Below are 12,609 nucleotides of genomic sequence, written 5' to 3'. Positions count from 1 at the left end.
CCCCCCCCCTCTCTCTCTCACCGTTCCTCCCTTCATTTCCACGCGTCAGCACATAATTTATTTATTCACGACTGTTTCCAATATATAGCTGACACGTTATAGCCATATCACATTAACGACTGCGGCTGCGATTATGTCTCTTGACCAATGAGAAAAGCGATAGTAGCTAGCAGCTTCTTTCTGACTGGTCAAGAGACATAATCGCAGCCGCAGTCGCGAGTCGCTAGCGTGATACGGCTATTAACATTACTCGTCTTTTATATTTTTTTTATTAGTGTATCTTAATCACTGCCTATAATATGCAGAATTGTTTTAGGATCCGGAGTGCGGATTCTATCTTCTTCTATTCTATTAGTTTATTTTTAATGTTGCTTTTCTTTTTTTTCTTTGTAAATCCCTACTTTTAATAACTTGATATACTATATATGCTTCAGAATTTTTCCGTTACGAAATTTCGTTCTTTTAGGTCACTCGAATTGTATCTCACTTGTCCATCGACGACGCTCTGGTAACGTCACTTATCCACGAGCTTCGTGACACCTTAGTTCCAAATAGCAAAAAGTGGATACGCCGGCAAACATATGCGATCTTGTGCGCGCACCTACTCCGCAACGGTGCCATCGCGGGATGTATGTTTATTAAAGAGATGTTACCAAATTTGATAGGTTTGTCATTCGACAGGGTACCAAATGTAAGATTAGCCGTAGCGAGAACCTTAGCGAATAACGTGAGCACGATGGGTTGTAAGTATCATGCGACTTCGAAATCAATATCATCTCGATAATATACAATAATACACAACGTGCGATTATTCTGTATCCCTATAATTTCAGTAGCTGGTCTAGGTGTGGAACGAATGGAACAAGTGGATAGAATACTAAAAAAAATGCGCCTTGATGCCGATCGGGATGTGCGAATGTTGGCTGGAGGCGAGGAATTATTAGTGAATACAGTATCGCAAGACTGTGTCGTAGTGTCACAAGATGAGATGGAAGAGGAACCAAGGAACCAAGGAATACTATTGCATAATGCCGAAGTCATTTACTGCTCACGAGCGATGAAACGAATGGCAGAAAACGAACTTTTTGTGTCACAAGATGCGCCTCCGTTCTTCCATACGAGTGACTAGTTGTAGCAAATAATAAGCCAAAAGTATATCTAACTAGTTACGAACATCAAGCTTCAGCCGCGAATCAATGTATACGTACCAAATCAACCGAATAGTCCCGATCGCAAGTGGGCCGGTAACGTAAAACAAAGCTCAAGTGTTAAGTATATCGTTCATGATTTAAGTAATCAAGAGTAATAGGTACGAGATATAGTTTACACTATCTATCACAATTAAGTACTGATATGTGTATTTTGCGTCCTTTAATCTAGGGAGAGAGACTGTGAATACTGGTAGTCGCACACGTCGTGCAATTACATAAATAGCGTGTAAATGTGGAAGCATTTATGTATATTGTGACAGTAAGTACGTGCGCGCGAGGAGTGTGTGCGTTTCACCATTGTGATCAATTCATATATATTGTAACCGGTCTACGGTGTGAGCCGAATGTTAAATGATCGAAGGCGCTACATCGACGCGGTTTTTCTCATTCGCTTCATTTTTACGGACGTTCAACATAATACGACTTTTAGGCGCTATATCATATATTATTTTGTAGCATTTTTATTGTATACTTAGTCGAGAGACATACACCGTATCCGACTGCATCAAAACGTATCCTTAAGAGGGGGGGCGCATTTTGTCTAAATTAAACCAGAATCCAGGGAATGTGCCATGCATTAAGAACATTTTATACACCGTTGATGAATACTAAGCGCGTCATAGATTAAGCACTTGCTGAAGCAAGAAAGAAAAAGAGATAGTAAATGTTAGTTATGTCCGCGCGACATCGACGCTCCTCACACGATGGAGTCGTAATCACGATTCAAGATCAGCGTGTGTTATCTTGCATTTATAAAAGCGGTCTTGATAGCTGCTGCGCGTTTATTAGATTACATATATTCGGAAAGAAAAATGCAGTGTTGCATTGAGAGTGCGATATATTCTTAATCCTGTTTGCTGATTAAGGACATTGCAATGCACGTGACCGCACTTTAGCCAAATGTGCTACACGGACGTGACGTATTTGCATTTGTCAAATATTTGATAAACAATCGTGCTGCCTACAGAAAACACCGTTATGTCGTCTGGCTTAATAAAACGCAGGTTAAAAATACGTTATCGCGATATATCCAGATTCTTGCGTTAATTTATTAATAAAATGCCTAAAATTTATTAATAGATAAAAATAAATATTAAACGATCAACTGAATTTTACTACAGAATTTTTTTTATAAACGAATGTAGAAAAGAAAGATCTAGAGCGGAGTACTTTATAAATATGTAGGATATATTAAATTTTATAATACGCGCGCGGTGTGCGCGGATCGCTAAGAAAGCGAAATTACGCGCAAAATAATTGAGAGAAAATGGGAGAAATGATCATATAGGCACAAATTGGAATATTGATGTGCACCTGCACGGATCATCGCGAATTGCGTAGAAATTTATGCTATTATATAATATTCGTTAATATTTTGTAATATTAGTGGAAAAAACTGAACTATCCCGTTGCATGTGAACGTCTATGAATACGACGATCGAGCTGCGAAAGATTTTTTCTTTAAGCAACGAATGCTCTCGTCATTTGTGAATATACTGATGCAAAGGAGATGTTAATTGAAATATCCTGTATAATATATTATGTATTTGATAATGAGACTATAAAGAATATACAGCAAGCGATTTGTTATACAATTACGTGGCACTCGCGTTTAATTGTGCGCTGATGAGAAAGTAAGGCAGATTCTCGATCCTGTAAAAACCTCACTCACATGTTATGTAATAAGGGAATTTTGTATGACGATAACGCGTTTACGTTATATTGCAAACGTAAGAATGTCATCGCTCATATTATTTTCCTGGATAAACTATTATCGATGCAGTGGTAATAAAACCGTGATTCGAATTTACAGAATTGTTTGTACATTTGTTACCTATAAATAATTGTTTTTATACAAAGCTAAACTTTTCTTCAGGCATGTGTATTTATGAAGTGTAGAATAAAACAAATTCGATATTTATCAAATTTCGCGTGTGATATTTTACGTTACATAAAACTGAATTTGGACTCAGTTTAAAGGCCTTTCTTACGCTTATTCATCCAGATTTTTCATTAAATTTACCATTCGCATTAAATTCATGATAATATGCCTATAAATAAATTTTACTCTCTTCATACACACACAAGCTCCATACCGAATCTTATTATCAATAATATCTGTTGCTATTTCAAATACGTGCACGAGCATTCAAAAAACATTCCTTACAATAATCACAGTGACAATATGAGTCTAAAGCCTGATCTACAATATGCTCTTTGCGTTCTGTTTCTTGTCTTCTATCTTTTTCTGTCTTAAAGCTTAAGGTTTGAGTCAGAAAGAGATAAAGAGAAAGAAGCAAAGAGCATATTGTAGATTAGGCTTTAGTTTCAAATAAATCAAGAGATATATAACATTATATAGTATGAACTCATTGCAGTTGTTATTTCACACGACATTCCATATATTATAGATGACGATGGATAACCACACGAGAGATACTTGTACCTATCACTACTTGTTTATATAGTGGAAAAAAAGCAAGATTTTCAAAATATTCCGAGAAATTTTCCTGGCGGACAAGCGGGCAGTTGACAAGCTTTCTCTTCCATCTCAATTTCCGCATCGTCGCAATCGCGCAAACAATGTCTCCATCTAATCTGTCGGCCTTTGCCGCAAGTAACGCTACAACTGCTCCAATCTGTCCACCTATTCCACTTTCTCTTGCTGCGGGAATTTGCTCGTGTAACTCTTGAGACACTGGAAGGCACTTGAAAAACTTTTGCCTCTACTGAGATTGCCTGTCGGTCGTTCGTTAAACGCTTGTGATTATCGGTATCTCTTACAAATTCAGATTTGTAATTGGATTTTCCTGAGGATTTCGATATACGATCTGCCTTTCTATCGACACGACAAGAATCCGTCATCGTGTATGGAGTTTCACTATAGTTGCTCACGTACATTTGTAATTCATTTACCTTAGAATAAATTATACAGAGATGTATAAAATGCGAATATATATATTTTTTTCAGATAAAATAAATATTAATATAAAATAAAATATACATATAATATTAAATATTATTTTAGAGAAATTAAACCGAAATTAAATTTCCCTGAATTGATGAAATTTAAAAGATTAATTGACTTTTCTACAGTATTATGTATTTTATTAACTGAAAAATCGTCGAGAAAATTATATTGTACAAAAATGTTACTATAAGTTACCTTAACGACTAATTTTTCAACAAGGTCCTTAATCTCCTCGATTGATCTCACAGCACGATTACCACAAGCCCTTTTGTACATTGTTCCTTCGTGTTTAATATCTCCGATATTTTGTCCTGTATTTTTAAAGCGCTTTAATCTTCTCGCGTTCATACAGCTTTGTAGGTATCGTTTTGACATAATTTGCTGATTTCTCTTTGCACGATACTTGATATCTTCGTCTGCAAATTTCGCAACTTTTTTCTCTATGCCTTTCTCATATTTCTCATCTTCCGAGTTTTGGTCAGCTTCGATTCCCGACGAAGTAAATTTGATTATGTTATCCATTTCCTTCCCCTTTCTTTCGATGTAATCAAAATTTGGAGCGAGTTTAGAATTTGTAACATCGGTAATGTCGTCAATTGTGCCATATTTCGATTGAATTGACATAGTTGAAGAAAGACCAATTGTGGTAGAATGATCTACCCAACTGTCCGTATTAATAAACGAAGATTCATTCGCGGGGATTTTCTCGATACGAAATCGCAATTCCGCCTTTCCAGTGTGCACGAAAGGTAATACGACGCTGTTCTCTTCTCGCTGTTTTTTCGACCTACTATCGTTAGTCAACAATACTGAATCACTTTGCTTTATCAGTGTCTCCGATTTATCAGCTCGCATTCCCTCATAGTCGGTAGAACCAGCTCCGGCAATGTTCAAACCGCTATTTTCAGTTTCCCTTTTTTTCATTTTAGACTCTGTATGCGATTCGTCAATCTTTCTGGTATGCACATTAATTGTTGTGTTCTTACTTCTTTGTCCTGCAAATAATAATAATAGTAACAGCAAAAACAGAGAAACTGATTCGAATATAATAAATTTAAAAACGAACAATTAGAAAAAAATATATATATATATATATATATATATATATATATATATATATATATATATAAAACATATTTATATATATATATAAAACATATTTATATATTAAATATTTATGATAAAAAATACAATACACACCTGAGCTACTTTTCTTCGTAAAAAACTTACGGGAAGATTTCAGGACACCATGTTTTTTATCTCTAACTTGGGTTTTGATGTGATATTTCGAATGTCTAGTATTTCCTTTCACGCATTTTCTATGTTGTTCGTTTTTGGACAGAATTTTTCTTTTGTACCGTAAATGGGTAGTTGTATTGACTACATCAGATTTAAGTTTGTGATTTGAATCAGCATAGGGTCCTTTGAACATAGACAGCAATTTGTCGAACGCATAGATCGTATTGTTCTTGAGCCGGAAATGCAGGAGAGAATCATTCATCGAGTCACTTCTCTTGACGCGAACATGGTTCACGAGAACTTGATCGTTCCTGATATCAGAATCTTCCGTTATCGCTGGACCAATATAATCCAACAAAGTTTTCTCCTTTTCGCTTTTCATTGCACGCTTATATTCTATCCAATCGTCTTTGAGCTGAGAAATTTCAGTCGAAGATGTTAATCTGTGTGAATCGTTTTTACGGAGCAGTCCTTTTTCCCAAAAATTTTGGAGCGCCAATATTTTCTCTTCTTGAAGATCTAAGTTTTGTATTTGTCAAATTAAGACCGTTACGAATATTGTTATAAATCTTCTTGAATACATTAAAAAGAAAATGAAAAAATTTTGCGATACAATGATAATAGATACTCGAATGGTTCTTATTTTCTGTCACGGCATCCAAGGGAAGAAACATCCAAATAGCCAAATTGATTAATAATTTCAGCATAACACAACTCGTCAATGACAGCACAAAGCAAGATAAAATCGATACTCACAATTTGTTATCATGAGCGTTTTCAGATTTGTGTGTAGATCAAATGATTTAAGATACGACACAGAATATGTATCGTTATAACGTTAAACGCACCCTCTCTCCCCTTCGTTATAATTTGGGCTGCGTTCTGAAATTCACTGCCAGTACTGAAAATCTACAGTTCATGTCACGTATACTATAAAATTTCAGCACTGGCAGTGAATTTCGGAACGTAGTCTTGATCTTACTCGCAAGAAAACGAAAATAAGTGACCAAGTTCATACATATGAAATGTTTTTTAGACTATTCAATCTCTTCGCCCATGTGATATAATTGATGAAAACAAAAAAATGCTTATAAAAATTTTAGATTTACATAAAGAAAACCAGGTTTTTATTTAAAAAATAAGGTCACCTTTAAATCTCTTACATTGATATGTAAATCAAGGTAATAATTTCATGTCTTACTTTCTATATAATTTTTCAGAGATTAAGTAATAAAAGTAGAAAACATTTATTAATTTACATCATACAAAAAGAAGACTACAGATAATAGAATATATATTGAAAAGTATATTATATAATTATATATTGACTACAACTGAGATCCCTATGCATTTATAATTTAACTTTTTTTATTTTTATAGACAAACTAAAAAACTTGTTGAAAAACGCAAGATTACACTGATTTATCGTATCAATTGTTAAGATTTGTAATTATAATGATAAAGTGTATCATGGTAAACATATAAAATGTAGTTATACATTGTAGTACAGGATTATATCAGGAAGGTGCTGTGAGCTTATATAATTCCAATTATATACGAACATGAAAAGACATAATTCAACAATATATATATATATATATATATATTTGCAAGTACAAATTATACAATTTCAATTGTGGCACCAACCTTTACAAGAGCATCTCTTAATTTCTCTGCTTCTTCTTTTGCCAGATCAGCTTGCACTATTGTAGGAGCACTTTCAACAAACTTTTTAGCCTATTTTTATAAAACATAAGATAAAGGTTCTCACCATAAATTACATTATTTACAATTAAATGTATTGATAATTTAATACCTGGACAAGATTTGTATCTGGCAACAGATTCTTCACTTCTTTGATCAAGGCTATCTTCTGTTTATCATCAAACGCTAGTAATTTGACAGTAAACGAAGTTTGTACCTTTTTTGGCATTTCTTCTTCCGATTCCTAAACCAATCAATACTTGATTATCTAAATTCTGGATTAGTAAACCAGACACATAACATGATAAAAAGTTTAATTACATTCTCTATTATTCTAAGCTAATTACATTTATTTAGCGCATCTGTTGTTTATTTACTTATTTTACTTTATATTTTTACTTTATATATTATTGATTTTCCAAATTATTTAAGCATATAGATGCATGTATGTATAATCAATAGATCAATGCTTATAGAAACTGTTTTTAATATAATTCTGCTATATTAACTTATTTCTAAAGTAGATATTATCAATTAAAAACAAAAATACTGCATATACATCTTTCTTAACAACAGTTACCTCAACTACTGGCATAGCTGCAAATCCTCCCATGGGCATAACAGGTGCATCTGGAAGATTTAATCGCTTCTTTAACAGATCACTGAGTTCTGCTACTTCTATTAAATTGAGAGCAGTGATGTCATTAGCTATTTTATCAATTTTCGGATTAACCAAGTTGTCGACATTTGACAGTGGTGCTGTTTGCACTGAACTCGTTGCCACTGCGCTTGCTTCTGTTTGCTGAAGTACACTAAACACGATTAATACATAATTGTTTAAAATAATTAGAAAAAAAGTGAGGTTATGTAATCTAATTATTTATAAACGTATACCGGCCAATTCATAATTTTTCAGTCTTACCATTTGTGAAACTGACGAAGATGAGGAAATCTCTGCCGAAATACCAAGCGGAACGTGTTAATCATTTTGAATTAGCTGCAAATGTCCTTATGATAGTACAAAGTAGGATTACTTAGGACCGGTAGAATCGAACACACCTTCGCTCCGCACCATCAACATATAGTGGTCTGTTCTTTTCAGCAGTGCAGCTGAAAAGGGTTATAATGGATTTACATCGCGTCCGATATCCGACGTATGACGTCCGATATCCAATAAGAGAACAGCTTTCCAATAGAGAATTGAATTCTCTATTAGAAAGCTGTTCTCTTATTAGATACCGGACGTCGTACGTCGGACATCGACGTAGTGTGAATCCTGCATTAGACTGATATTTCACGTGTCGTACGACAAGCTTTTTGGATACGTTCATTGGTTGACGAACAGAGAACCTAGAAATACTTTATTCGCCAACCAATAAACGTATCCGAAAAGCTTGTCATACGACACGTGAAATAGCACCCTTATGACTCCTACACACAGGACGCGGTAATGCTTGCCGCGCGGCGGAAGTTCGCGCGACAGCCAATCAATATGCTGCTTTCCGTAATAACCTTCTAGCTCTTACGGAAAACAACATATTGACTGGCTGTCGCGCAGACTTCCGCCACGCGGCAAGCATTACCGCGTCCTGTGTGCAGGAGCCATAAGGGTTCCATAGAGTTGACCAAGTAGAGTTTTGGAATGCAGCCCACGGATGTTTACGATAGTGAGTTCGGAGCGAGTGAGATCTGGATCCGGACAGAGTAATATATGCTCCCATCTACAACTAATATATTCAATGGCTGCTCCTGCTCTACTCCCGTCCGTATCATACCGCAACTCGGAACGAGAGGTTTGTTCGCGTCGCATACATCAATGTGCTCCTACTCGCTCCAACGCACTCTGATTAGTTTACGTCACCACGCGGACCAATCAGAGTGCGTTGGAGCGAGTAGGAGCACGTTGGGGCATGCGACGCGAACAAACCTAAGGAGTGGCGTATGGAGCAAGTCATACAAACGTCAAGTAGCCAGATATAGGGTGCGGTCCAACAACCGCTACAAATGCTGCGCAGCGTTTCGTAAGCACCCCATACTTATATAGTGAAAGGTCTCCACAGTTTCCATTGTGCAGGCCCTGAACCAATAATATATCCGCAGTGCGGATATGTAACCGATATGTTTTGCAGCCATTACTTCAGAGGGCGCGTTAATAAAAGCGTCTCGAGAAACTCTCATAGCACAGTCTAGCACAGTCGCTCTCAAGATTCTCCCGATATAAATTGACCAAACAGCGCTACGGTGACTATACCGATGAAGTGCTGTGTCGCGTGCTCGTGGGGCCCCCTGTCACTTAGTGTATCCACAATTCTTTGCAAAAAGAAGCTTACAAAAGTTCAGTAAAGCCGCTCACGTTTTGCTGCAGACAGATCTCGTCCTCGCAAAAATATTCGAAGAAAGTACCCCGCCGGAGATCGATCGATCTTGGCCGGAGACGAATGAGCGCGTATGACGCTTGACTCTACGTTACTGCCGGCCACGACGACTACTGCCACGATGGCCGAGGAGGTTGACACAAACGATAACGCGGCGATGGAAAGTCTAGCGCAAAACCTGCTGGAGGTGTGTGTCGGCGTACGATTAATTGGCGGCGCGGTCACGCGTCGCCCGCGCGATAATCGACGACGCGAGTGGGCGGTCGCGCGCCGTCGACATTGTGGTTAAACCGGTGAGAATTTTTTGACGATTTTGACAGGTCAGTGCCGGAGAGGGTGACTCGTCCACGCTGAGCGAAGTGGGCGCGCTGCAGTTTCAAGCGTCGCAAGTGATCTCGCGGTTGGAACAGGCAGTGGAGCGAGCTGCCGACGGCGGTGGTGGTAGTGGTGGCGGCGGTGACGGCGGTGACGGCGACGGTAGCACGTGGAACAACCCCTCAGGATTCCTGTCGCAGCCGAAAAAACCGGATGAGATATTAGCGTTGATACAGGTGAGCGGTGCTGCGCCAAACAGAGGCCATTGGGCACGCGTGATTGGCCGCAGTCCTGTTGACACGCGTCACCCGTTGATCGCGGCGGTAGCGCCCGATAATTATTAGTCACGTGGCCGCACCTGAGTTTGTGTAGCGCTGTATCGCACACGCCGCAGGACGATGCAGCTGATGACGGCATGAATATGAATATAAGCAAAAGCATGTTAAAAAAATGGCAAAATAGACTGTGACCAATTAGACAACCACAAAAAGAAGATTAATTTCAGTCTCTTGTCACATGCTTGATCCTCGTTTCTATCAATTCGCGATAGACACTTTTTTGTTATTACACAATTAAAGGTATTACACGCGTGTATGAAAATATGCAATTATAATATTTAAAGAGATATATATATATATATATTTTTTTTTTATTTTATAATATTTAAAGATTAAACAATTTAATTTTTTGTGTAATTTATATTCTCGATAATAATCGGGTTATAATGGAAAATGTAAATTTGCACAGTGATTATGGAAGCTTCCTAGCAACCAACACAGTTGACACAGCTGCGGAGTTGAGTGAAACATTTGCATATTATGAATGTCAACTTGAGTGATTCTTCTCACTTGCATATGGGTAACATTGAATATTCAAGGACTATTCTTTTTTTCAATTAAAATATATAATGAGAGAAGGACAGAAACAAGAAATTTGCTATAATATAGAATACTATAGTAACAATTTTTTCTTACATATATATACACACATATTAATAAGTACTGCAGTAACTATTTCTTCTATCTTCTCTCTCTCTTTCTCTCTCTCTCTCACACACACACACAACACAACACAGGTGTCATAGTACAGAATACTATATTCTGAAAGAAATATATATTCATAAAAGTTAATCGTAATCTTGCCTGAAAGTCATAAGATAAAAATATTTAACAAATTAATTAGATTAAATGATAATTTTTTTGTTGCACAGGATTTAGTACTTCATGAGGATGCACCACAACCAGTGGAAGTTGGTTCTACGGACACACCAGCCAGCCAGATTACTGCGCTGCCAATTTTGAATGAGGCGGCAAAATTGGCTTTAGTCACACACACCGTTTCAGCTTACGCTGCAGCGCTACCAAAGCCACACGCGCAGAAACTTGCCGGTCGCCTAGCAGCTGACACGACAAGATGGCTCAGCCATATCTTTCGCTTTGTCGACTGCGCGTCGTCCTTCCACGAGGATCACTTGGAGGGACTGATCAGAGTAACGCGATTGGCTTTGCACCGAAAGTACCCGAGGTATATGGAGGAGGGCTTTACCGCACTCGCGTCTATGCCACCCTTGATTTACAGCTCCGTTGCTGCACCCTTGGGTGTCGTCCAACACTTGTGCAGACAGGTAATGTTGTTATTCTTTTTTCTTTTCGAACGTTGAAACTATAATAGTTACGTTCAGCAGAGAAAGCTGCTTTGCAACAGAGCTGTAAAGTTCGTGAATCTGATCGGTGTACGCTCTTAATTGTGACTGAATTTAAAAAAGCATATACCAATCAGACTCACGAATTTTACAACAGTTGCAAAACACCTTTCTCTGCTGAACGTATAGTCAATGTCTTTCTTCAACGTAAGTCCTGAGTTACGGCCAGAAAATATAGCACGTAAAACGTACAATATTAAATTAAATGTCAATTTAATTAAATCCCAACTGATTGGGCTGATTAGTTTAATTTTTGATAAAAAATAACATCCTGTTGGTCAAACGAGCTCGTTACTAAATTTGTATATAAGTATTAATTTTAATTTTTTCTACTTTTACATCATATGTTACATGAAGAATGTTGCATTATAAAAGCAAGGTTCGAAAATTACCGGTTGAAGTTCTGACACGTTAAAAATTCGTGGTTTCCGCAGCTCTCTTTACCGCTTCACTGCATACGGCCGATCCCACATAATACTATGTTTGGTTCGAGACATACTATGGACATCTCGGCGTTGGAGCGACGTTTAGCGGAGGACACACAGTCGAACAATGTAACACCGTTATTGGTCCTGGCCGAGGCTGGCTCGGTATTAACAGGCCATTGTGATAACATTACGCGATTACGAGCGATATGCGACAAGTATAACGTCTGGTTGCATCTCAGAGGGCACTCGTTAGCTGCGCTGGTATTGAACAACTCGGCGAAAGATCTGGTAATTGTCTCCATATTTTGTTAAAAAAATTTTAGGTTTCTTTCTGTCGTCAAACATCATTGAAAATTTAAACAAATTTGTTGTAGCCATCGAAGATCGCGGATAGCATTACGTTACCACTCGGGGTTTGGCTGGGTATACCTTCGCTACCGGTGGTTGTATCCTTTTACGGTTGATTAGATATATTCGAGCATAAAATTCGAGCTTTTCTACCTGAATATAATGTAATATAAAAATATATAATAGTAATAATATAGTAGTAGTACTAGTGCGGCAACAACAATGACAACAAAAATAAACTTGGATGTCGGAGATTATAAATTGGGCTTGTACATAATGACAAAATAGTAATGATGGCGCTATATATATATATATA

General features: G+C 37.3%; 4 protein-coding genes across 16 annotated transcripts in view; 2 read left to right on the top strand and 2 right to left on the bottom strand.

Moving 5' to 3' along the window:
• LOC116848923 (serine/threonine-protein phosphatase 4 regulatory subunit 1-like) overlaps positions 1–3,021 on the top strand; it is a 183,521-nt gene extending 180,500 nt beyond the window's left edge. For 9 of the 12 annotated variants that reach the window (XM_032825526.1, XM_032825527.1, XM_032825532.1 and 6 more), the window contains 2 exons: positions 467–743; positions 834–1,129. In XM_032825526.1, the coding sequence (XP_032681417.1) occupies positions 467–743; positions 834–1,129 (573 nt within the window). Of the gene's footprint in view, positions 104–466; positions 744–833 lie in introns of those variants that run through there. The other 3 variants (XM_032825525.1, XM_032825524.1, XM_032825534.1) reach the window with 3 other exon arrangements.
• A 155-nt stretch (positions 3,022–3,176) lies between these two features.
• On the bottom strand, positions 3,177–6,840 carry LOC116848925. Of its 2 annotated transcripts, none has more exons than XM_032825537.1 (4): positions 6,050–6,840; positions 5,383–5,940; positions 4,378–5,177; positions 3,177–4,127 (listed from the first exon to the last, which is right to left on the bottom strand). In XM_032825537.1, the coding sequence occupies exons 1-4, from the start codon at positions 6,126–6,128 to the stop codon at positions 3,699–3,701; spliced, it is 1,866 nt and encodes a 621-aa protein (XP_032681428.1). In that variant the 5' UTR covers positions 6,129–6,840; the 3' UTR covers positions 3,177–3,698. The 2 variants fall into 2 exon arrangements, with proteins under 2 accessions (XP_032681428.1, XP_032681429.1); XM_032825538.1 differs by having other exon boundaries at positions 6,178–6,840.
• Positions 6,841–7,007: 167 nt separating this feature from the next.
• LOC116848926 (39S ribosomal protein L12, mitochondrial) lies at positions 7,008–8,241 on the bottom strand. The gene is made up of 4 exons (XM_032825539.1): positions 8,048–8,241; positions 7,706–7,937; positions 7,238–7,369; positions 7,008–7,158 (listed from the first exon to the last, which is right to left on the bottom strand). Exons 1-4 carry the CDS (start codon positions 8,110–8,112, stop codon positions 7,042–7,044), a joined length of 546 nt encoding a protein of 181 aa, XP_032681430.1. The 5' UTR covers positions 8,113–8,241; the 3' UTR covers positions 7,008–7,041.
• Positions 8,242–9,313: 1,072 nt separating this feature from the next.
• The window catches only part of LOC116848921 (pyridoxal-dependent decarboxylase domain-containing protein 1), a 6,049-nt gene continuing 2,753 nt past the window's right edge, over positions 9,314–12,609 (top strand). The window contains exons 1-5 of the mRNA XM_032825522.1: positions 9,314–9,687; positions 9,821–10,051; positions 11,026–11,439; positions 11,952–12,233; positions 12,320–12,391. Of these exons, the coding sequence (XP_032681413.1) occupies positions 9,574–9,687; positions 9,821–10,051; positions 11,026–11,439; positions 11,952–12,233; positions 12,320–12,391 (1,113 nt within the window). The 5' untranslated portion in view covers positions 9,314–9,573. The remainder of the gene's footprint in view (positions 9,688–9,820; positions 10,052–11,025; positions 11,440–11,951; positions 12,234–12,319; positions 12,392–12,609) is intronic.

This window comes from Odontomachus brunneus, unplaced genomic scaffold, assembly GCF_010583005.1.
Source record: "Odontomachus brunneus isolate Ranch 3 - 2012 unplaced genomic scaffold, Obru_v1 Obru_scaffold_102, whole genome shotgun sequence".
Classification (NCBI taxonomy): Eukaryota; Metazoa; Arthropoda; class Insecta; order Hymenoptera; family Formicidae; genus Odontomachus; species Odontomachus brunneus.
This window is presented reverse-complemented; position numbering and strand designations above follow the sequence as displayed.

Coding starts and splice junctions, on each gene's coding strand:
- LOC116848925 (XM_032825537.1), bottom strand. CDS start 6,128: ATGCTGAAATTATTAATCAATTTGGCTATTTGGATGTTTCTTCCCTTG. Junction 5,941..6,049: donor AGAAAATAAGAACCATTCGA/GTATCTATTATC, acceptor TACAAAACTTAG/ATCTTCAAGAAGAGAAAATA. Junction 4,128..4,377: donor TTGAAAAATTAGTCGTTAAG/GTAACTTATAGT, acceptor ATTTATTCTAAG/GTAAATGAATTACAAATGTA.
- LOC116848926 (XM_032825539.1), bottom strand. CDS start 8,112: ATGATTAACACGTTCCGCTTGGTATTTCGGCAGAGATTTCCTCATCTT. Junction 7,938..8,047: donor CTTCGTCAGTTTCACAAATG/GTAAGACTGAAA, acceptor AATCGTGTTTAG/TGTACTTCAGCAAACAGAAG. Junction 7,159..7,237: donor CAGATACAAATCTTGTCCAG/GTATTAAATTAT, acceptor TTATAAAAATAG/GCTAAAAAGTTTGTTGAAAG.